Source organism: Aethalodelphis obliquidens, unplaced genomic scaffold (genome assembly GCF_003676395.1).
Source record: "Aethalodelphis obliquidens isolate GAN/ISIS:26980383/991018 unplaced genomic scaffold, ASM367639v1 scaffold9, whole genome shotgun sequence".
NCBI lineage: Eukaryota > Metazoa > Chordata > Mammalia > Artiodactyla > Delphinidae > Aethalodelphis > Aethalodelphis obliquidens.
In genome coordinates this window covers 14,127,956-14,149,363 of record NW_020837953.1, presented here as the reverse complement: position 1 = coordinate 14,149,363, position 21,408 = coordinate 14,127,956, and the positions used below count along the sequence as shown (strand labels likewise).

The 21,408-nt window shown below is 36.6% G+C and overlaps 1 protein-coding gene across 6 annotated transcripts in view; it reads right to left on the bottom strand.

The window, feature by feature from the left end:
• Positions 1-21,408, bottom strand: part of STIL (STIL centriolar assembly protein) — a 64,070-nt gene that overhangs the window by 31,217 nt on the left and 11,445 nt on the right. For 4 of the 6 annotated variants that reach the window (XM_027108610.1, XM_027108614.1, XM_027108609.1 and 1 more), the window contains exons 3-10: positions 20,624-20,710; positions 17,150-17,257; positions 14,644-14,756; positions 14,137-14,324; positions 12,938-13,185; positions 10,304-10,387; positions 8,683-8,769; positions 2,323-2,473 (exon numbers count right to left, since the gene is read on the bottom strand). In XM_027108610.1, the coding sequence (XP_026964411.1) occupies positions 2,323-2,473; positions 8,683-8,769; positions 10,304-10,387; positions 12,938-13,185; positions 14,137-14,324; positions 14,644-14,756; positions 17,150-17,257; positions 20,624-20,667 (1,023 nt within the window). In that variant the 5' untranslated portion in view covers positions 20,668-20,710. The remainder of the gene's footprint in view (positions 1-2,322; positions 2,474-8,682; positions 8,770-10,303; positions 10,388-12,937; positions 13,186-14,136; positions 14,325-14,643; positions 14,757-17,149; positions 17,258-20,623; positions 20,711-21,408) is intronic. The other 2 variants (XM_027108613.1, XM_027108612.1) reach the window with 2 other exon arrangements.

Below are 21,408 nucleotides of genomic sequence, written 5' to 3'. Positions count from 1 at the left end.
CAGGTGAACAACATAATGATTCAATATTTGAATATACTGTGAAACACACACTACAATAAATCTAGTTAACCATCCATCACCATGCAGAATGATAAATATTTTCTTATAAGAACTTTCAAGGACTTCCCTGGTGGCACAGTAGCTGGGAATCCATCTGCCAATGCAGGGGACACGGGTTCGACCCGTGGTCCCGGGGGTATCCCACATGCCGCAGAGCAACTGGGCTCATGCGCCACAGCTACTGAGCCTGTGCTCTGAAGCCCACGAGCCACAGCTTCTTGGCCCCTGTGCCACAACTGCTGGAGCCCGTGCACTGGGAGCCTGAGCTCTGCAACGGCAGAGGCCACCACAATGAGAGGCCTGCACACCGCAACGAGGGGTGGCCCCTGCTCGCCACAACTAGAGAGCCTACGCACAGCAACGAATACCCAACGCATCCAAAAAGTAAATAAATAAATTTTAAAAAAAAAGAACTTTCAAAATACAATATAGCATTATTAACTATACTCACCATGCTGTATATTATATCCCCATTACTTATTTACTTTATAACTGGAAGTTTGTACCTTTTGACCACCTTTGGCCATTTTGGCCACCCTCAAACCCCCCCCCCCAACCTCTTGCAAACCACCAATCTGTTCTCTGTGTCTGTGAGTTCAATGAAATGTTTTTTTGTTGTTGTTTAAATACTGCACATATAAGTGACATATGGTATTTGCCTTTCTCTGTTTTATTTATTTCACTTAGCACAATGCCCTGGAGGTCCATCTATGTTGTCACAAATGGCAGGATTTCCTTCCTTTTTTTACAGCTGAATATTTTCTCATTATATTAATATAATATGATATAATGTAATATAATATAAGATAAATTACATTTTCTTTATCCATTCACCCATCCATGGACACTTAGGTTGCTTTAATATCTTGGCTATTGTAAATAATGCTGCAATTAACATGGTGGTACACATATCTTTTTGAATTAGTGTTCTTGTTTCCTTTGGATAAATACCCAGAAGTGGAATTGCTGAATCATATGGTTCTATTTTTATGCAACCTTTTAAAAAAACTATCCGTCTCCCTACTACATAAATGAAAGTAAAAACCTAATTATCTTTACTATGTAACTTACTCAATAACCAGGGATTCAGTTAAAATAGTAACTTTAAACTGAGCATACAATCTGAAGAATAAAATGAGTGATATATATGTGAGATATGTCTCTAAAATGGAAATAGACCTCATTTAAGATGATTATGTTTATAATTAAAATACAAAAACTTGATTCATGAATCAATACAACCTATAAATGAAATTAAAGGCACAAAATAAGATCTGAGTGGTAACACATGGTTATTTAGGGCTAGTAAAATTTTTTTTAATTTTATTTATTTTTGGCTGTGTTGGGTCTTCGTTGCTGTGCGTGGTCTTTCGCTAGTTGCAGCGAGCGGGGGCTACTCTTTGTTGCAGTGCATGGGCTTCTCATTGCGGTGGCTTCTCTTGTTGTGGAGCATGGGCTCTAGGCACGTGGGCTTCAGTAGCCGCGTCACGTGGGCTCAGTAGTTGTGGCTCACGGTGTCTAGAGCACAGGCTCAGTAGTTGTGGCACACGGGCTTAGTTGCTCCACAGCATGTGCGATCTTCTGGGACCAGGGCTTGAACCCATGTCCCCTGCATTGGCAAGTAGATTCTTAACCAATGAGCCAACAGGGAAGCCCGGGATAGTCAATATTTTTGTAAAAAAAAAAAGCAGAATTATTGTTCATTTTTGGCCTTAGAATATTTTTACATAATGACATTTACGGTTTCAAAGATCTACTTTTTCTGCGACCATCACCTAAATGTATTGGGTTGGCCAAAAAGTTCTTTCAGGTTTTTCCATAAGATCTTACAGAAAAACCCAAACGAATATTTTTGCCAGTCATATTAATCTATTCTGACTCCTAGGGTTATATATTATAGACACTGACTTTTAAGTATGAGAAACCATTTGTTATACCCATACATTTAAAAATTAACAATCAGGACAAAGAAAACACTAAGATCACAAATTAACTCTCAGTATCATAAAATGATACAACATATACATTAAATTCTTGATATAGTCTTCAAAGGTTTTAGGAAAACATGGGAAAGTTACTCTGTAGATAACGTTTGATCCTGCATTAGAATTTGGTTCTGGAGATATGGCCTAAAATTTACAAAACAAAATTAACCATAAATGAATAAAGTTAATATTTAGTAAGACTGATTATAAATAAAGCCTAATAATTTGAGTACAACCCTGAATAGTCATAAGTGTGCTAGGAAATCAAATCACTTACTTTGAAAAGATGTAATGTTTCCTTACTAGTTAGTAGCTGGAATCGAAGGTCAGGTAACCTGCCATCACAAGGGAGGCATTCATAAAACTCAGGATCCTTATGTGTCACAGAATAGAGAACTATAATGAAATTTCCAGATTCTGAAAAAACCCTGGATAAAAAAATGCCATTTAATTAAAATTTACTGAGAATAACAAGAATACACTCAAAGAATTCTATGTGAGTCCCTCAATCTAGTTAATAGACTAACTAAACAGTCCAATTTTTGGAAGAAAACTGAGGGGCAAATTTATGCTTACTTTTCCCTGACCAGGGATCGAACCCATGCTCCCTTTAATGGAAGCGTGGAGCCTAACCACTGGACCACCAGGGAATTCCCTATGCTTACTTTTTAATGTTACTAATTTTTAATTTTTAAAATACATTTATTACAGAATACATATTCCTTGTAAATACTTTAAACAAAAACAGGAATGTATAAAATAGAAAATGAAAACATCCCATTCCACTCTCCAGTTTACAGTATTTACTTCCAGAATTTTCCCCTAGGCATACGCAAACATTTTATACAATTTAACAAAAACAAGATACTATACACACTATTTGCATTTGTTCCTTTTTTTTTGAGGGAAAAGAGAAATAACATTTAATTAAAAGCACACAACATGATTACTAGTGTATTTCTAAACCACATATTCAATAGGTCTGTGATATAGTTTTTTTTTAAATTATTTTTTATTGGAGTATAGTTGCTTTACAATGTTGTGTTAGTTTCTGCTGTACAGCAGAGTGAATCAGATATACGTATACATATATCCCTTTTTTAGATTTCCTACCCATTTAGGTCACCACAAAGCACTGAGTAGAATTCCCTGTGCTCTACAGTAGGTTCTCATTAGTTATCTATTTTATACATAGTAGTGTATACATGTTGATTCCAATCTCCCAATTCATCCCATCCTCTCCTTCCCCCCTCGGTATCTGTAAGTTTGTTCTCTACAACTGTGTCTCTATTTCTGCTTTGCAAAAAAGTTCATCTGTACCATTTTTCTAGATTCCACATATAAGCGATATTATACAATATTTGTTTTTCTCTTTCTGACTTACTTCACTCTGTATGACAGTTTCCAGGTCCATCCACGTCTCTGCAAATGGCACTATTTCGTTCCTTTTTATGGCTGAGTAATAGTCCATTGTATATATATACCACATCTTCTTTATCCATTCATCTGTCGATGGATATTTAGGTTGCTTCCACGTCCTGGCTATTGTAAATACTGCTGCAATGAACACTGGGGTGTATGTATCTTTTTGAATTATGACTTTCTTCAGGTATATGCCCAGGAATGGGATTGCTGGGTCATATGGTAGTTCTATTTTTAGTTTTTTAAGGAACCTCCATACTGTTCTCCATAGTGGCTCAACCAATTTACATTCCCACCAATAGTGTAGGAGGGTTCCCTTTTCTCCACACCGTCTCCAGCATTTATTGTTGTAGATTTTTTGATGATGGCCATTCTGACTGGTGTGAGGTGATACCTCATGGTAGTTGTGATTTGCATTTCTCTAATAATTAGTGATGTTGAGCATCTTTTCATGTGCCTCTTGGCCATCTGTGTGTCTTCTTTGGAGAGATGTCTATTTAGGTCTTCTGCCCATTTTCTGATTGTTTGGGTTTTTTTTGTTATTGAGCTGCATGAGCTGTTTGTATATTTTGGAGATTAATCCCTTGTCAGTTGCTTCATTTGCAAATATTTTCTCCCATTCTGAGGGTTGTCTTTTCGTATTGTTTATGGTTTCCTTTGCTGTGCAAAAGCTTTAAAGTTTCATTAGGTCCCATTTATTTTTGTTTTTATTTTTATCACTCTAGCAGGTAGGTCAAAAAAGATCTTGCTGTGATTTATGTCAAGGAGTGTTCTGCTTATGTTTTTTCCTCTAACAGTTTAATAGTGTCCGTCCTTACACTTAGGTCTTTAATCCATTTTGAGTTTGTTTTTGTATATGGTGTTAGGAAGTGTTCTAATTTCATTCCTTTACATGTAGCTGTCCAGTTTTCCCAGCACAACTTACTGAAAAGACTGTCTTTTCTCCATTATATATTCTTGTCTTCTTTGCCACAGATTAGGTGACCACAGGTGCATGGGTTTATCTCTGGGCTTTCTATCCTGTTCCATTGATCTATATTTCTGTTTTTGTGCCAGTACCATTCTGTCTTGATTACTGTAGCTTTGATGTATAGTCTGAAGTCAGGGAGCCTGATTTCTCCAGCTGTTTTTCTTTCTCAAGATTGCCTTGGCTATTTGGGGTCTTTTGTTTCCATACCAATTGTACAATTTTTTGTTCTAATTCTGTGAAAAATGCCATTGGTAATTTGATAGGGATTGTACTGAATCTGTAGATTGCTGTGGGTAGTATAGCCATCTTCACAATATTGATTCTTCCAGTCCAAGAACATGGTATACATCTCTCCATCTGTTTCAACTTTGATTTCTTTCATCAGCATCTTACAGTTTTCTGAGTACAGGTTTTTTACCGCTTTAGGTAGGTTTATTCCTAGGTATTTTATTCTTTTTGTTGCAATGGTAAATGGGATTGTTTCCTTAATTGCATTTTCTATTTATTATTTGACAATCTTGGATTTCTTTCCATGTCACTGTTCTATATTATACCTTAGACCTCCCTATTCTTTTTTAGTGACTATCCAGTATTACAATTTATAGATGTGCTATTATTGATTCACCCAGACTTCTAAAAGTGGATATTTAAATTATTCACAATAGTTCACTACTATAAACACTGATAAAATGAACATTCATTTTATTATTCACTACATGACTCAACAAATATCTGTAAAGTAATCAAGAGTCCTTAAAATACACACCAAAACCCACTATTTAAAAATGCTTTTAGGGCTTCCCTGGTGGCGCAGTGGTTGAGAGTCCGCCCGCCGATGCAGGGGACACGGGTTCGTGCCCCGGTCTGGAAAGATCCCACATGCCGCGGAGCGGCTAGGCCCGTGAGCCATGGCCGCTGAGTCTGCGTGTCTGGAGCCTGTGCTCCGCAACGGGAGAGGCCACAACAGTGAGAGGCCCGTGAACCCAAAAAAAAAAAAAAACCTTTTAGTAGTTGTCTCTACTTTGTAAAATGTTGAATGAAAGATAATTTGGGGATATATTACACTATTAACAAAACAAAGCAGTGAGGGTTTAGGAGGCAGAATGCCTATTCTGCTCAATTCCTCTCTCTAGGGTCAGACAAGACCACTGATCAGAATGCTGTAAAGTACTAACCTAAGCTATGCCAAGCAGTGCTGATACCGCCCTGGTTAAAGGCTGGCAGTAATTAAAGAGTCCAGGTATCAAAGAAATTCCCTAACGCTTCATTTTGACAGAGAGAGCTTCAAAACTAACTTCACCAAGCATTTACTATCAATAAATAATTAAAGCAAGACCCGTCACTGATAATAAAACTTAATATTACTAATACGTTAAAATGAATATTTAATTTCTCTTTTATTGCAAATAAAACTAACTATATTATATAATTAAAATAAAATGTAAAAAGTAGAACTGTAGCTTCTGGAGAAAAAACAAGAGATTTTCATTTCAATAAAAATCCTTTCTAAGCAAAATAGAAAAAAAAAGATGGATAAATCGGACTTTAAAAAAAGTCTGGGGGCTTCCCTGGTGGCGCAGCAGTTGAGAGTCTGCCTGCTAATGCAGGGGACACGGGTTCGAGCCCTGGTCTGGGAAGGTCCCACATGCCGCGGAGCGACTGGGCCCGTGAGCCACAACTACTGAACCTGCACGTCTGGAGCCTGTGCTCCGCAATGGGAGAGGCCGCAATAGTGAGAGGCCCGCGCACCACGATGAAGAGTGGCTGCCGCTTGCCACAACTAGAGAAAGCACTCGCACAGAAATGAAGACCCAACACAGCAAAAATAAATAAATTAATTAATACACATGTATTCACACAAACACAATGGGATATTGGCTTAGAATGTATTGAACATATAATTAAAAGAAAAAAAAAGTCTGGGAAAAAATATTAACCAAAGTGAAATGAAATGACAATCTGGGGGAAATAAATTTTTGCCACATATCTATACCAATACAAATACATATATGTATGTACACACGCACATTTTTATAACATATTTATATACACATATATAAAATCTTTGCAGCATATAACATATATTTTAAGAAATATATACTTTACATATTATATAAATGTATATATACAGAGAGTGAAAAAGAAAAAGAGAGCTCTTACAAAGCAATGTGAAAAAGATACACAACCCAACAGAATAATGGCAAGAGACATGATTAGGAGGTTCCCAGAAGATGAGATTATAAAACGTCAGATTTGCAAAGATCAAAAGTCTAATAATGGGGGCATCCCTGGTGGCGCAGGGGTTAAGGATTCGCCTGCCAGTGCAGGGCGCAAGGGTTCGATTCCTGGTCCAGGGAGATCCCACATGCCATGGAGCAACTAAGCCTGTGCGCCACAATTACTAAGCCTGCACTCTACAGCCTGCGAGCCACAACTACTGAGCTCACACGCCACAACTACTGAAGCCTGCGCACCTAGAGCCCGTGCTCTGCAATAAGAGAAGCCACTGCAATGAGAAGCCTGCGCACCACAATGAAGAGTAGCCCCGGCTCCCCGCAACTAGAGGAAGCCCACGCCCCAATAAAGACCCAACGCAGCCAAAAATTAAAAAAAAAAAAAAAAAAAAAAAGTCTAATAATGGCCTTCCAGTTACTTCTCTGAGGTCTTGTTGTTTTTTCCTTCCCTCACTCCTCTCCAGCCACGCTACATCCTTGCTGTTCCTTGAAGATGCAAGGTGATCTTTCCCCCACAGCTTTGTACCCATCACCCTGTGATACTGCCCCAGACAGCCACATGGCTTACTCCCCCATCTCAAGTCTTTGTCTGCCTGACTGCCCTATTTAAAACTGCAACCCTACCTGCCACTACCAGAGACACAACATCCACCTCCCCTGCTTATTTCTCCACAGCACTCATCACCTTGTAAAATACTATTTATTTTACTTATTTTTTCTGTTTACTGCCTATCTCTGCAGGGTCTTTATTTTGTTTACTGTTTATTGCCAATATCATGAATAGTGCTTGGTACATAGTAGGTGCTCAACAAATACTTGTTCCACAGTGTTAGTGAGGGGATGGAGAAAACAGGCACTCTCAAACACTGTTGGAAAGATTATAAACTGATAGTCTTTGAAGCACAAATTGGCAATATCTACAAAATTTAAAGTGATATACTATTTGACCCAGAAAAACCACTTTTAGGAATTTATTCCACAAATATACTAGTATATACACACAAAGATGTATACACAAAGTTGTCTGCAAGCAAAAGGAGTAGTTTTTAAAATATAGTATATATTGTTTACTATTCAGTTGTAAAATATGTGTATTAAATCTGTATGTGCCAAGATTTAGTAATGATTTCCAAGGTATAATGATATAAAGAAAAAAGCAACAGAGAAAAGGTAGAACGGTTTGATCCCATTTGTGATTTAACTTTTACAGACCAGGGAAGGGTGTTATTTGTCTATGCATTGGTATTTCAAGAAGGAAGCACAAGATACTCCTTTAACAGTGATTGTCTCTGGGGATAGGATCTGGGGAAATGCGGTGGAAGAGACATTTTTATTATGTATCTTTATATATATCTGATTTAGTGCCATGTACTTATACTGCCTTTTCATTAAAGTTTTTTTAAAAAAGTGTATTATAGCCACCAAAGCAGACAGAAACAGACTCTGGAATTTTCATTTAATAGATGAAGAAAGTAAGAGGCAAATAATGGCAACATGTACAAAATAACAAAATTAAATGAGGAGTTGAGGTTAGAAATAAAGTTTCCCTATTAGTTCCAATGCTTGTGCTTTAGTTCCAAGAACATTAAACTTCATCCCAAGTGTTTCTTAAGGTACTATCAGCAGCACAGGGTAATAATAAAACACTTGAAACAAATTCAAACTCATTTTCAGTCACTTCCATGAAAATTAATCTTTTTTATAAAATAGGATGCTAGAGTAGATGATCCCTAGGGGTTTTTTTCCACTCATAAAAAGTATGTCTTTTGTGTTACAGTACTGTCATTAGGCAAGTGAATTCCTTCACATTTCCAAGTATAGCACAATGTCACCTTTTTTGTCTGGTTTTATTCCCATTTAATATAATGTTTGACTTCCTTAGTGTGCCTGTTCTTCTGGTTTCTAAGTATTATAAAAGGTTAAGGCATTGCATGAACTTTAAATAACACCAGTAAAACATGAATGGAGGTGAAGATCAAAATAAAACCCTACAGAAAAAAATATCACTTACCTTTCTTGAATAGAAGAACTGAACATATATCGCAAGCAGCAAGCCCACACCTGAGGACTATAGATATGTATAATTCCAGACAGCCAGCTAAAACAAAAAATAGAAATTAAAAACTATAGTCATTTTACAAATTAGTACTTAACATCCTTTAGATTATGCTCTTCTCAAGGTAATGTGGCAGAAATTCTTGGCATTCATCAGGAACAGATAAAAGGGCTCATAAATAAGAAATCTATGAACATTAAACCATGCTGATAATTAAGAGGGAGACTATAGATATACATATAACCATAGACAGATTCAGAGACAGAGCACTACTTTCTGTCCTCTTCCACTGAAATGATGGTAAAACTGTGGGAAAGAAAATGGTTAACAATAGAGGTGAAAGCAGAAATCAATTAGAATCAATTAGCCTGCACTAGAAAGAATAGGCTGAATTAGGGGAGAAAGAAGTTAGCAGCCTAAAACCATAGAGTTATTGAGAGGATTTAAGTCTATAATTATACAGGTAGGCTGAAAAACGGAAAACGCTTTTAAAAAAAATTTTTTTTTATTATTTTCTTAAGTATTTATTTATTTATTTTGGCTGCACTGGCTCTTAGTTGCAGCATGCAAACTCTTAGTTGTGGCATGCATGCAGAATCTAGCTTCCCGACCAGGGATTGAACCCCGTCCCCTGCATTGGGAGCACGGGGTCTTACTCACTGGACCGCCAGGGAAGTCTCAGAAAACTCTTAATAGATATTCACTTAGCAGCAATAACACACAGCCACTACCAGGACCAGAGCAAAAAGACTGTAAGGAGATTTCATGGTCCACAGAACATTTCTGTACTCTCATTTTTTGTCTGCATGTACCATTCCCACATATGGGTTCCCTTCCCAGTCAATCCTCTCTTCTATTATCTATACACTTAAAGGTCCAGCTCAAGTTTGCCTTCTCTAAGAAAATGTCCCCTATCATCTCTCTTGCAAACAGTAATAGTGCTCACTGTCTAAATTGTTTATTTCATAGTAAATCATACACTTACTTATTATTTATCTTTCTATGTGGGAATATTTGAATATTTTATCGCCTCACCTTTAATTATTAATTCCTTGAGGAGCTTTAAATCCCAACACAGTATGAAACATAATACTATTTATAGGGTAAGCACTCATTAAATACTGAATTAGTATAAATTTCTGACTGAATAATCTATCTAAATGTCATTAACCACCAACTCGAAAAGAGATCTCCATAAACACTAAAGAGAATTTCTGCAAAATTGCCTGGCAGTGAATTTTAAACAGTGTTATCCTGAGTCCTGAGTTCTTCAAGATGCCTTAAGGACAGGGGTAGTGAATAAGGTTAAAGAAACAGGGCTCTAAGGCTTCAACTTCAACCAGAAGAATTCAGTTTTGTTTTATATACTGGAATTCTTCCTAAGATTGGACAAAAATCTTATTTTAACTGATTCAGCTGTTAAAATAAGAAAGCTTAAGCATCATTAGCATTTATGGTTTTATAAGGTGATCCAAATATTAATACATATTCATAGTACAAATGATTCACATACTTATAATATACATTTGAATACATACATGGCTGAAAAGGTTTTCATAAGTAATGCAATACTTACATTCCCACTAATGGGAGAGAATAAATCTTGGGATCAGTTTCCAGCAAAAGTAACAATTTGCGTGTCTCATCCATGGTAAGATATCTAAACAGAAGACATTCATGTAAAAACAATTGGAAATATGCACTTTTACCTAAAAGAGATAATCTGAGTGCTGAAGAAGTATATTTTAGGCAGAGGAGAGGATTCAAATGAATAATTTCTTTTACATACACATGCACACAAAGAAAACAGTTCAAAGTGTAGAAAAATATTCTACTAATTATGAGGATGACATGGAAGAGATTTAATATCTTAAAATTTCTATGTATTAAAATGGTCACTGAAGATTACATACCTTTTGAAAAAGTTTGCTCTAAAAAGTATCAACTTTTTTAAATCAAAAGTATTAAAATCAAGGCTAACAAGTGCAGAACCAAATAGGTTTCCCTGGGAGAAATGAATTTCCTGTTGCTGGAAGTATTCAAGCATGCAGGTGACTTGACAAGATTGCAACAGATGTGACTCCTCACTGAAGGAGGCTGAATTAGGTGAGGGATATTCAATCTTCCATGTACTATATTCCTCCAACCGCTATCAAAGAATTTTGCAACCATCATGATAGAACCCCAAAGCTCACTTTTCCCTAAAAGGACATTATACTACATTTATACTTTGTTAATATAATATACTTATTACTGACAATAAGTTTTAAGAATTTGATAAGTACAGTACAACTGTCAAGAGTTTACTGTTATGGCTTTAAAACACAAAAGTAAAAACAATGCCATTTGTGATATAAAGTCTTAATAGTATCACTGAGGATACATTTTATTGCTATAATAACCCTAAAACACAAAGATGATGAATTTATCAAGCCATGTGACAATATGATTAAGCCTGAGTTGGCACGAGATTTATGTATCAACAATGACCCTTACACCTGCTTTGAGAGCTCTTCTGCCTTGACAACCTGATAAACCAGCTTAGGCTTTCCATGATTTTCCCAGGCAATTTGGACGCACCTTCCTGCTTTCCCTGCACTATATATAAAACCCTATTACGTTTATCCACATTGTGTTTACATGATAATATACTTAGTGGACAGTAAGTACGGTTTTTTTATATATTTAATGCCAGTGTATAAAACAATACTATTCCACAATGGATCCTAATAAATATTAGGGTAAACAAGTGAATGTGGTCAAAGAAAAAGGCAAACGTCATAAATTAAATAATTCTAGGTAGAAAGGGGCAAGAGGAATAGGTGATTAGGTAGAATACTGAACATCCTGGGTTACTACTGGCATGCCAAGGGGTCACAAAGGAATAATTCAAAGAAAGGTAAATTCATGCTTCACTAGATGGACTCAGGTACTAAGGAAAATAAATTAATTTTTTGGTTAATTTTAACACAAATTTCTATGTACCAATTGAGAAGTATTTTATTACTCCAAGAGAATTAAATGTTCAATTTAATTCAAACACTTTTTAATCACTATCACCTTTGACCATTCCATGATTTTGGAATATAGCAACGCTTTTTCTTTTGTGCCACCCCAACCAGAAAGGTGCTCTGATCAGCATGTGGGAACTTTCTTGCTGTTCCAGGGACACTCTGAAAAGAAAATCCTTTTTCTTATCCTCTTTTGAAGAGGCATATTTGGTAGACAAGACTTGAAGTTGAGTTTACTTTGCCAAACATTTCGAGCTCTAGAGACCTAACAGGAACTAGGGTGGAGTCAGTGGGAAAGGAAGCCAGAAGTGAACTGCTTAGACTTTAAAGCAGTTGGTGCTTACATTGTCTGATTTAGCTCAGTAGACAATGGATAAAGAAAGTGGATGAGGATTCAGGGAAGCAGCCCTGCTGAGGATCAGAAAGCAAGCAATTTGGCTTACATTTCCTAAGAAACTAAGAGTGTTAATAGGAAGCTAGAGAGGATGCTGCTTCAGCTATGTGAGGAAACTCCACCCTCAAGTGGTTGACAATTTGGTAAGCAAGAGTATCATACATTATAATTTAATAATCTCCTTTATCTGCAGTGCTCATTATTCACAATTAAAACTGCATATTATAGGACTTCCCTGGTGGTGCAGTGGTTGAGAATCTGCCCGCCAATGCAAGGGACACGGGTTCGAGCTCTGGCCCAGGAAGATCCCACATGCCGCGGAGCAACTAAGCCCGTGCACCACACTACTGAGCCTGAGCTCTAGAGCCTGCAAGCCACAACTACTGAGCCCACGTGCCACAAATACTGAAGGCTGCGTGCCTGGAGCCCGTGCTCCGCAACGAGAAGCCACGACAATGAGAAGCCCGCGTACCGCAACGAAGAGTAGCCCCCGCTCACCGCAACTAGAGAAAGCCCGTGCACAGCAATGAAGACCCAACACAGCCAATAAATAAATAAATTAATTAATTATTTTAAAACCCCTGCATATTATAAATAATTCTCCAGCCTCCATTAGGCTCATTATCAGAAAACTATATTCAGCAAAAATTAACAATTTTTTCACCTTCCTTCGTTGTTTATCTAGCTGCCACAGATCTCAGGCATGTAAACTGACCAAACAATTATTTCACATTATGTGAATAACATGAAAATATACTAATGTGACAAATATTTAAAATTTTGGATGAATAGGTCTTTTACTTACCCATATTTATAGGTACCTTGAACTTGAGAAATATTCAGATTACTGCTCAAGTTTCTTGCCAGAGCTGTTGGAATAATGGGGATGGGCTTCACAGGTGTGCATTTAAAGGTATTTGCTAGAGTTACTGCTGCCCAATCCAAGTCAAAATCCACAGTGTCCAAACTCTCCCTGGAAGTGATATGAGCTCTTAGGGAAAGCAGTTTACCACAATCCAAGGAATCTTTGCTACACACATGATGCTGCAGAGCCTGAGGAATCAATATTATACAATTATTTTAAAGCTTTGAAATTTGTCCTTATCTCTGAAGGTTTTGTTTCATATATCTTATATTAATAAAATTAAACAATTTCTGATTTGCAACATTTCAATTCTCTTATTTCTTCCATGTGACCAAAAGGTTATATGAATAATTATGTTAAAGCAAAAAAGATTTATATACCAAGCTCCATCATATATTTCCAACCTATATGTCCCAGCAGCATTTTAAACTCTTACTGGAGAATGTCGCTTTCAATAAATATTTATTACGTGGGTAAAAACGGACATAAATTAACTTTGACTCAGTCTCAGAGAATCTAAGGTCCATTCCTCTCCGATTCTTTTCTATTACTCCAAATTGTCAAGTTAGTTCTTCCTCTGTAGTTGCTCATGCAGACTGTGCCCTTTCTGGTCTCACTGCCACCACTCTGCTATAGGCTAATACACCCCCCTCTAATACACACCTGACTACTGCAATGGCCTAACTATTCTGACTTCAGTCAGCCCTCCCTATCACATTAACCATCCCTGATTTAACAGTATTTCCTCTTTTCAGAAATTTTCAATGAAAAACATGGCCCATTAGATAAAGTTCAAATTCCGTAGCCTGGCAGACAAGGCTCTCTATGATCTAAACAAACTAGTACTCAAGTCTGATTGCCCACAAATCCAGCAAAACTCTCCACCCTCAATGTTACCCTGAGTACATGTTGCACTTTGCTATCTTGGTCATGTTGCTTCCTCTTCTGGAATGCTACCCATATTACCTACCTAGGATTTCTGTCCTCAGAAACCATATCTAATTGCATTTTAGGTCAACATCATTTAGTCAGAAATTAAATGAATACCTATTAAATATGGGTTTATTAAAATATAACACAGTACACATAGTTTGATTCTTGTGTTGGATAAGAAATAATCACATATCAACAAATCTCACCTTAAAAGCTGAATTGAAGTCATCTGCATTGTGCACTATTATTTCTCTTGAACAAAGTCCTTGAGTATGAATTGTGCATGGGATCACAAAGTCCCCAGGAAGAGAAGCAGTAGGGGTTCTTTCTAAGCATTCAGGTACCTCTCGACCAGGATCAAAACGATCTATTGTCAATGTCACACTTTCTTCATCTGAAGAACAAAAATAGCAGTTATTATATAGCACGCCAATTATGAAATGTGAAATTAACCAAGCAAGCCTAGATTACAGGAAAGTATTTTGTTCATACTAAGAGTACATTAAACTTCCATTAAAAAAAAATGACTTACATATATATTTATCCACCTGACCAAACTGTAAAGTCTATGATGAGTAGTGTCAACTTTTACTCATCTTAATAACGTTGGTATACAGTAAAGAAAATTAGCCAAAGTACATTACAGTAATTGACTGAAACAGTAAACATAAAATCTATTATACTCATAAAAATAATTTTTCAAAGTATATTACCTTCATCTACTGTGAGAGAACCAAGTAAAAAGCATGGCAAGTTTTCTTTATTCTGCTTAGCATGACGACAAGCAAGTCGGATGGTCTTTTCAGTTACCACAAGCTTTGGATTTCTGAAAAATAACAAATGTCTTTTACGAATGTGGTGGATCTGACAGCCTAAAAAACCTTCCTGCCATTAAATGTTGCCTAAGATATAATACACATCTTTTAAAATGTACAGAAAGATCACTGTTGGGAAATCCTAGGGTCAAAGGCAGCAGGTAAGGAGGGCTACCTGGAAAGCAGAATTGCAATAAGCAGACACTGAAGTTATAGTTGTTCTCCAGGCATTCATAAAATTCTTAATTTTATGAATTTTAGGATCAAGAACCTATGAGCCCTCCTGTTTTTGTAAACAAAGTTTGATTGAAATAGTCACATCCATTTGTTTACATATGATCTATGGACTTCAGATACTAGCATTACTGAATACAGAATATAAATACAATTCACATGTTTAAAGAAATATAAAAAGGACTCTAGAATATGAGTAAGGAACAAGATACTATGAAAAAAGACAAGACAAATTTATTATTCTATAAACTGTGTGTATATATTATAAATAATCTTTCACATATATAGCATACTCCCACATTTAAAAACCTAAATGAGGGCTTCCCTGATGGCACAGTGGTTGAGAATCTGCCTGCCAATGCAGGGGACACAGGTTCAAGCCCTGGTCTGGGAAGATCCCACATGCCACGGAGCAGCTGGGCCCGTGAGCCACAACTACTGAGCCTGCGCGTCTGGAGCCTGTGCTCCACAACAAGAGATGCCGTGACAGTGAGAGGCCCACGCACCGCGATGAAGAGTGGCCCCCGCTCGCCGCAAGGAGAGAAAGCCCTCACACAGAAACGAAGACCCAACACACCCAAAAATAAAAATAAACCCAACCAAATATTTTTTAAAAATCAAATTAAGGTATATGTTCTAAACTACCCCAGGAAAAAAAAAAAAACCTAAATGAACAGATTAGATGGCAACTAAGCACAGCTAAAGAGAAAATTAGAAGAGCTGAAGAGCAAAAGAAATTACTCAAAATGAAGTAGAGAAAGATGGCAATAGAAAATATAGGTTAACAGACATGTAGAAAATGAACAAGTCTGACAAATATTTAAACTTCCACAAGACACTCTCTGTTTTTGTCAATGATACCACCCTTCTCTGAGAACTTAAATACTTTTTTTTTTTTTTTAATTTATTTTTGGCTGTATTGGGTCCTCGTTGCTGCATGCGGGCTTGCCTCTAGCTGTGGTGAGTAGGGGCTACTCTTCGTTGAGGAGCACGGGCTTCTCGTTGCGGTGGCTTCTCTTGTTGTGGAGCACGGCCTCTAGGCATGCAGGCTCAGTAGTTGTGGCAAGAAGTCTCAGTAGTTGTGGCTCGCAGGCTCTAGAGCGCAGGCTCAGTAGTTGTGGCGCATGGGCATAGTTGCTCCGTGGCATGTGGGATCTTCCTGTACCAGGGCTTGAACCTGTGTCCCCTGCATTGGTAGGCGGATTCTTAACCACTGCACCATGAGGGAGGCCCTTAAATACTTTTTGACTTGTAATTTTCCTTTAGTTCCTCTATTCAGTTGATCATCAAATGCTATACATTTCTTCAAAACACCTTGTTTCATTCTTTCCTCTTGGTCTCAACACTGCTACACTGCTCTAAACCCTTATAAGAGCTAGCATTTATTGACTACCTCCTATGTCCAGGTACTGTGCCAACTGCTGCTTTACAGCCTGTCTCATTTAATCCTTACAAAAGTACTATGAAACAAGTGTCATATCCCCATTTTATAAATAAGGAAACTGATCCTTGGCTACTTTACTGAGGTCACTTAAATAAGAAAGGGTAAAATCAGGATTTGACCCTCCAGGAAGTCTGACTCCAGTTACACCACCTTAAACCACTACAGAATAAATCTACGTTCCTTGGATTACAGACAACCATCTTGCATTAGGCTGACTCTAGGGTCTCCCCACTATGATCCATCCTTCTTAGAACTCTGCTTTTAGCAAGTAACTTTCTTAAATATAAAATCTCAGTGGATCTCTATTTTCTATTACTTGAAGACTAAGCTTCTATGTCTTTCTTTCACAATCCTGGCCATAACCAAAATATTTTATGTTCCTTCTAATATGGTCTATTCAACTCAAAATCAATCTTCTCAGTGTTCTTCAAAGACACCATGTGGAAACATGACGAAAAACTCAGTTTTTATTATATTTTGTCTCTTTTGATTTCCTATAATACTTAGAACTTTAGATTTGCAGAATATTTTAACTGTGAAATTAAGATTACTTCTTAAAAGCACAAGGAACAGATTTAAGAAGCAGCAGAAAGAATACTTTGTATGAGGGGAGCTCCTGAATAGAAAAGTTTAAAAAAAAAAATTGGGTCACTGTAATCATTGCCTTACATATTCTTTTGACTCCTGTTTAACCTGGTTTGATTTGGAAAGAGAAACGTTTTATACCTGTGGTAATTGAGACGTAAGTAGATATAATCTCCAATTGGCATTGGGTTCCAAAGTGCACATTTTGATGGAGGAAAATAGAAAGGCACCATCCTGCTTGAAGAAAACCTTAAAAAAAAATTTTTTTTAAATCAAAGCACAATGAAAAACAGTAGAAATTTTACAAGAAACAGTTTAACTGTAAATGATAGGGTTTTCAGATTACTTTTGTAATTTTAGAATTGAAAAATATTTTTAAAAAGTAAAAAGGAAAGAAAAATCACTTGTAACTCTGCTATCAAGAGAATAAGCACTCAAAATTTAGGTATGACTTTCTGTCCTTTTTATCCTATCCATATATATATTTATATACACGTGAGTCTTTTTAAAAAGAACTGGGAATATCAATTCTATATAATCTTCTTTAAGTAACTGAAAAATGAATATAAACCATGTATTTACATTTAAATTTAAAATTAATATCCATCCTTCTGAACTGATTTCTAGATAACACTTAAAAAATCATGAAAAGCACAAAAACTTTTCAGGGTTTTCAAATTTGGTATCTTGGGCCCTATCACATGAGTTTTTTGTTATTGTTCTGTGTTTTTTGGGGGTTTTTTTGGCAGTGCCACGTGGCATCAGGCACCAGGGATCGAACCTGTGCCCCCTGCAGTGTAAGCGTGGAGTCTCAACCACTGGATGGACAGGGAAGTCCCACACATAAATTTAATTAGTGAAGCATCAAAAGGACATCATTAATAAATCTCCACAAAGATCACGCAAGCAATGTAAAGCAAGATTTCAATGTTAAATCATATAGGATATCACCACAGAGTTTTTAATCACATGTAATTAAAGCAAGAAATCTCTGACAGTGAGCTACCTACAAAAGTGCATTTGCATGGTAGTAGATTATGAAATAGTTGAACTGAAAAAATATTTATCATATCATGCACTAAGAATATCTTGTTCTAGATCTTACTTTCATGTTTCATCTGATAAAACTTCTCAACTAAAATATTAGCCCCAGGGCCTTTCCTAATGGTCCAGTGGTTAAGAATCCACCTTCTGATGCAGGGGATGCAGGTTCGATCTCTGGGTTGGGGAACTAAGATCCCCCATGCCTCGGGGCAACTAAGCTCCCATGCCCTCAACTAATGAGCACTCAGGCCACAACTAGAGAGAAGCCCATGCACTGCAGCGGAGGATCCCGCGTGCCGCAACTAAGACCCAGCACAGCCAAATAAATAAATAAAATTTTTTTTTTTTAAAAAAAGAAGTCAATTGCAGTAAAAAATATACATATATTAGCCCATTTACTGATCACCTACTATGTACCAGGCATCCTACTGGCCACTTTACATATACAATATTTCTCACTAAAACTGTTCCAGAAACACTTTATTGTTCACTTTATAGATAACAAACTGTAGCTTTTATAACTTGATACAGCAACTAAGTAGCAGAGCTGGAATTTGAATCTAAGTGTGGCTGATTTCAAAGCTTATACTAGTAGAAACTGAATGATGTAGTGCTTTATCCACCACATTCTTAGCTATTTGCTTTCAAATCTTTGTCTGATTTGAGCTCATAATATCTATAAGGATTTTTAATCTCCCTTTTTTGAAATGAGGGCACAGTCTGAAATTAAGAAATTTGTTCAAGGTCACAAAGGTAGTAAGTGACCAATTGTCAAGTTATCTATACCTCTATATCTAATATATTTATTATTTACCAATTGGTGAGAGGCAGTATGATATAAGGGTTAAAAGCAAAGCCTGGAAATCAGCTGCTTAGGTCTGAAACCTGGCTTCAAAATTTGCTGGCTGTGTGACCTTGATCAAGTTATTTAATGTCTCCGTGCCTCAGTTTCCTCAGCTGTTAAAAAGAATAACATCAGTATCTCCTGGTAGAGTTATACTGAATATGAGTCAATTAATGTAAAATGCTTAGAAAAATTCCTGGCTTATTTTAAGTGCTCAATGTTAGCTATTTCTTTCTGCTCTAAGTAGTCCATTGTACCTTTAAAGCCCAACCTACACTACTTCAGGTTTACTTCCTTGCAGTACAGAATAGAAATCATTTCAGGTTTAAATATTGGCTATACCATTTACCAACTATATAACTTTGCTTAGTTCATCTCTCTATGCTAGTTTCCTCATTTAAAAAAAAAAAGAGGGGGATAATAATAGTACCTACTCCTCATGGGTTTGTTGTGAGGATTAAATAAAAATAATGTATGCAAAGTGCTTAGCACAAGAGCAAGATTTCAATAAATGCCATTATTAGTCTTTTTTCTTAATCTAAGGTATACAGGTAGACTTCAGAGGCAAGAGAGACACAAATGCCCTGAAATTGGGTGCAAAATGTTGCATGTATGTATAAAAGTATTTTTCCTTATAGGGAATGAGATTCATGGCTATCAGATATTCAAAGGGGTCTGTAACCAAAAATAATTCAAAACTGCTGCCCTAAAGCCCACAGATTACTGAAAACCAGAGTTCAATAAATGAATTAAAAAACTAGAGTTGAATATACCAGGAATAATCAGTTTAAATCACACGAGTATATTAACTTCTCTAGAATGTAAGGAATGGATTTGACCCAATAATAAAATTAAAGAGAAGAACAGAGGTTGACAAATTTTCAAAGAATAAGAGGTAGCAACAGGACAGAACAGAAGGGCCAAAATTAAGTAAAAGGAATATGATAGCCTCTTTGGGTCATGCTTCCCATTGTCTTCATCAAGAACATCTGGCACAAAGAAAAATAATACAGAAAATAAAGGTAACTCATGGATGCAATTCTAGTTTAGAAGAAAAAAATTCACACGTCAGCATTAATTGTTCTTCTCTGGGGGAGAAAAGAACAATAAATGATCCAAAGAGCCAAATAACACAAGCCAATTTGCCTGGTCCTCACAGTAATGACAAACTGAGAAAATCAGGAGACAGCTGGCAAGCTCCTCCTTCCTATACCACTTGAGTGGGCAAAGGCTTAGGGACATGTAGGAAACTTGATACATCCAATGTGAAATTTTTCCCATCAAGGAATTAGGGTTTAGAAGAAGGAACTCAACCACTTTCCCATTTGTCTAGGATGTAAATAAATATGTATGTGATCTTTAGCCTCAAAAGTTCAGGTACTATTTCATGAATAAAAAGACCCTCTGTGAAACTAAAATAAGGGAAGGAGGAAATAAGACTAATATTTACTGAGTGCCTACTATGTCCCAGATCCTTTAGTTTAGTAATCTTATTTAACCCTTCACAATTATCTTCTGTTAGAGATTACTGTCCCCAATTTACAGATGAGGAAACTGAGGCTTAGAGAAGTTAAATAACTTGAACACGGTCATCCACCTAATAAGAGGTAGAGCTGGGATATGGACCCAGATTTTCCTGGTTCTAAAGATTATTTTTTCCCTTCTATTCCAACCCAAGTTATATGAGCAGCTGTGAAAGAAAACATTTTGTAAAAATATTTCTATACCTGGTATTCATCTGGGTCCCTGTGAGAGGATACGTAGGCTCCATGATAGTTGGTGAATGATTTACTCAATTTCACATGCTCAGGATCCTAAAGAAGTAAAAAGAATATTACTAATGAGTGACAAAAACGAAAAACAAAAGGAAACACGATTTAACCACATATTAAGAAAATAACAGACAAAGTTAGGTTACTTAAGTGAAGTGTCTTCAACCATAATTAATAAGATAAAGTGCCTGTGGATTCTGATCATTTTCATACTTTACAGTATTCACTATAATTAATGTTAATATTTATTCTAGGCAGCAAAACCCACCAATATATCTATTCATTAAAGAAAGTACAGATTCTGCCCCAAGATCCTTGTATGAATTTAGTGAGCTAGGTAGGGCAGTCGTAGTTTGGGCATGAGATTTTGACCAAAAGCCTCATAATATTCAGAAAACCACAAAGAAGCAAATAGGAACAATTTGGGCCAGATGTTTATTAGGTCTATAATAAAGACAATGAATCTTCAATCTTGTGGAAATGGGAGGCAAATGCTGCATATCCACAAACTAACTTGTATCAGTGCCAAGTCAGTGGTGTTTCTTTGGCTCCACATACCTTCTCTGGGTAATCTCATCCACTCTCAATTGTTTCCACACCTATCTGTATATACCAAACTTTCGGCTTCTGCCTCTCTTTTGAGTTTCAAGCCCATATTTCTAATTGCCCACTGGATATCTAAATCTAGATATTATCTAAGCAAAATACAAACCTCAAAGTCCTTTCTTTACAGTTCATTA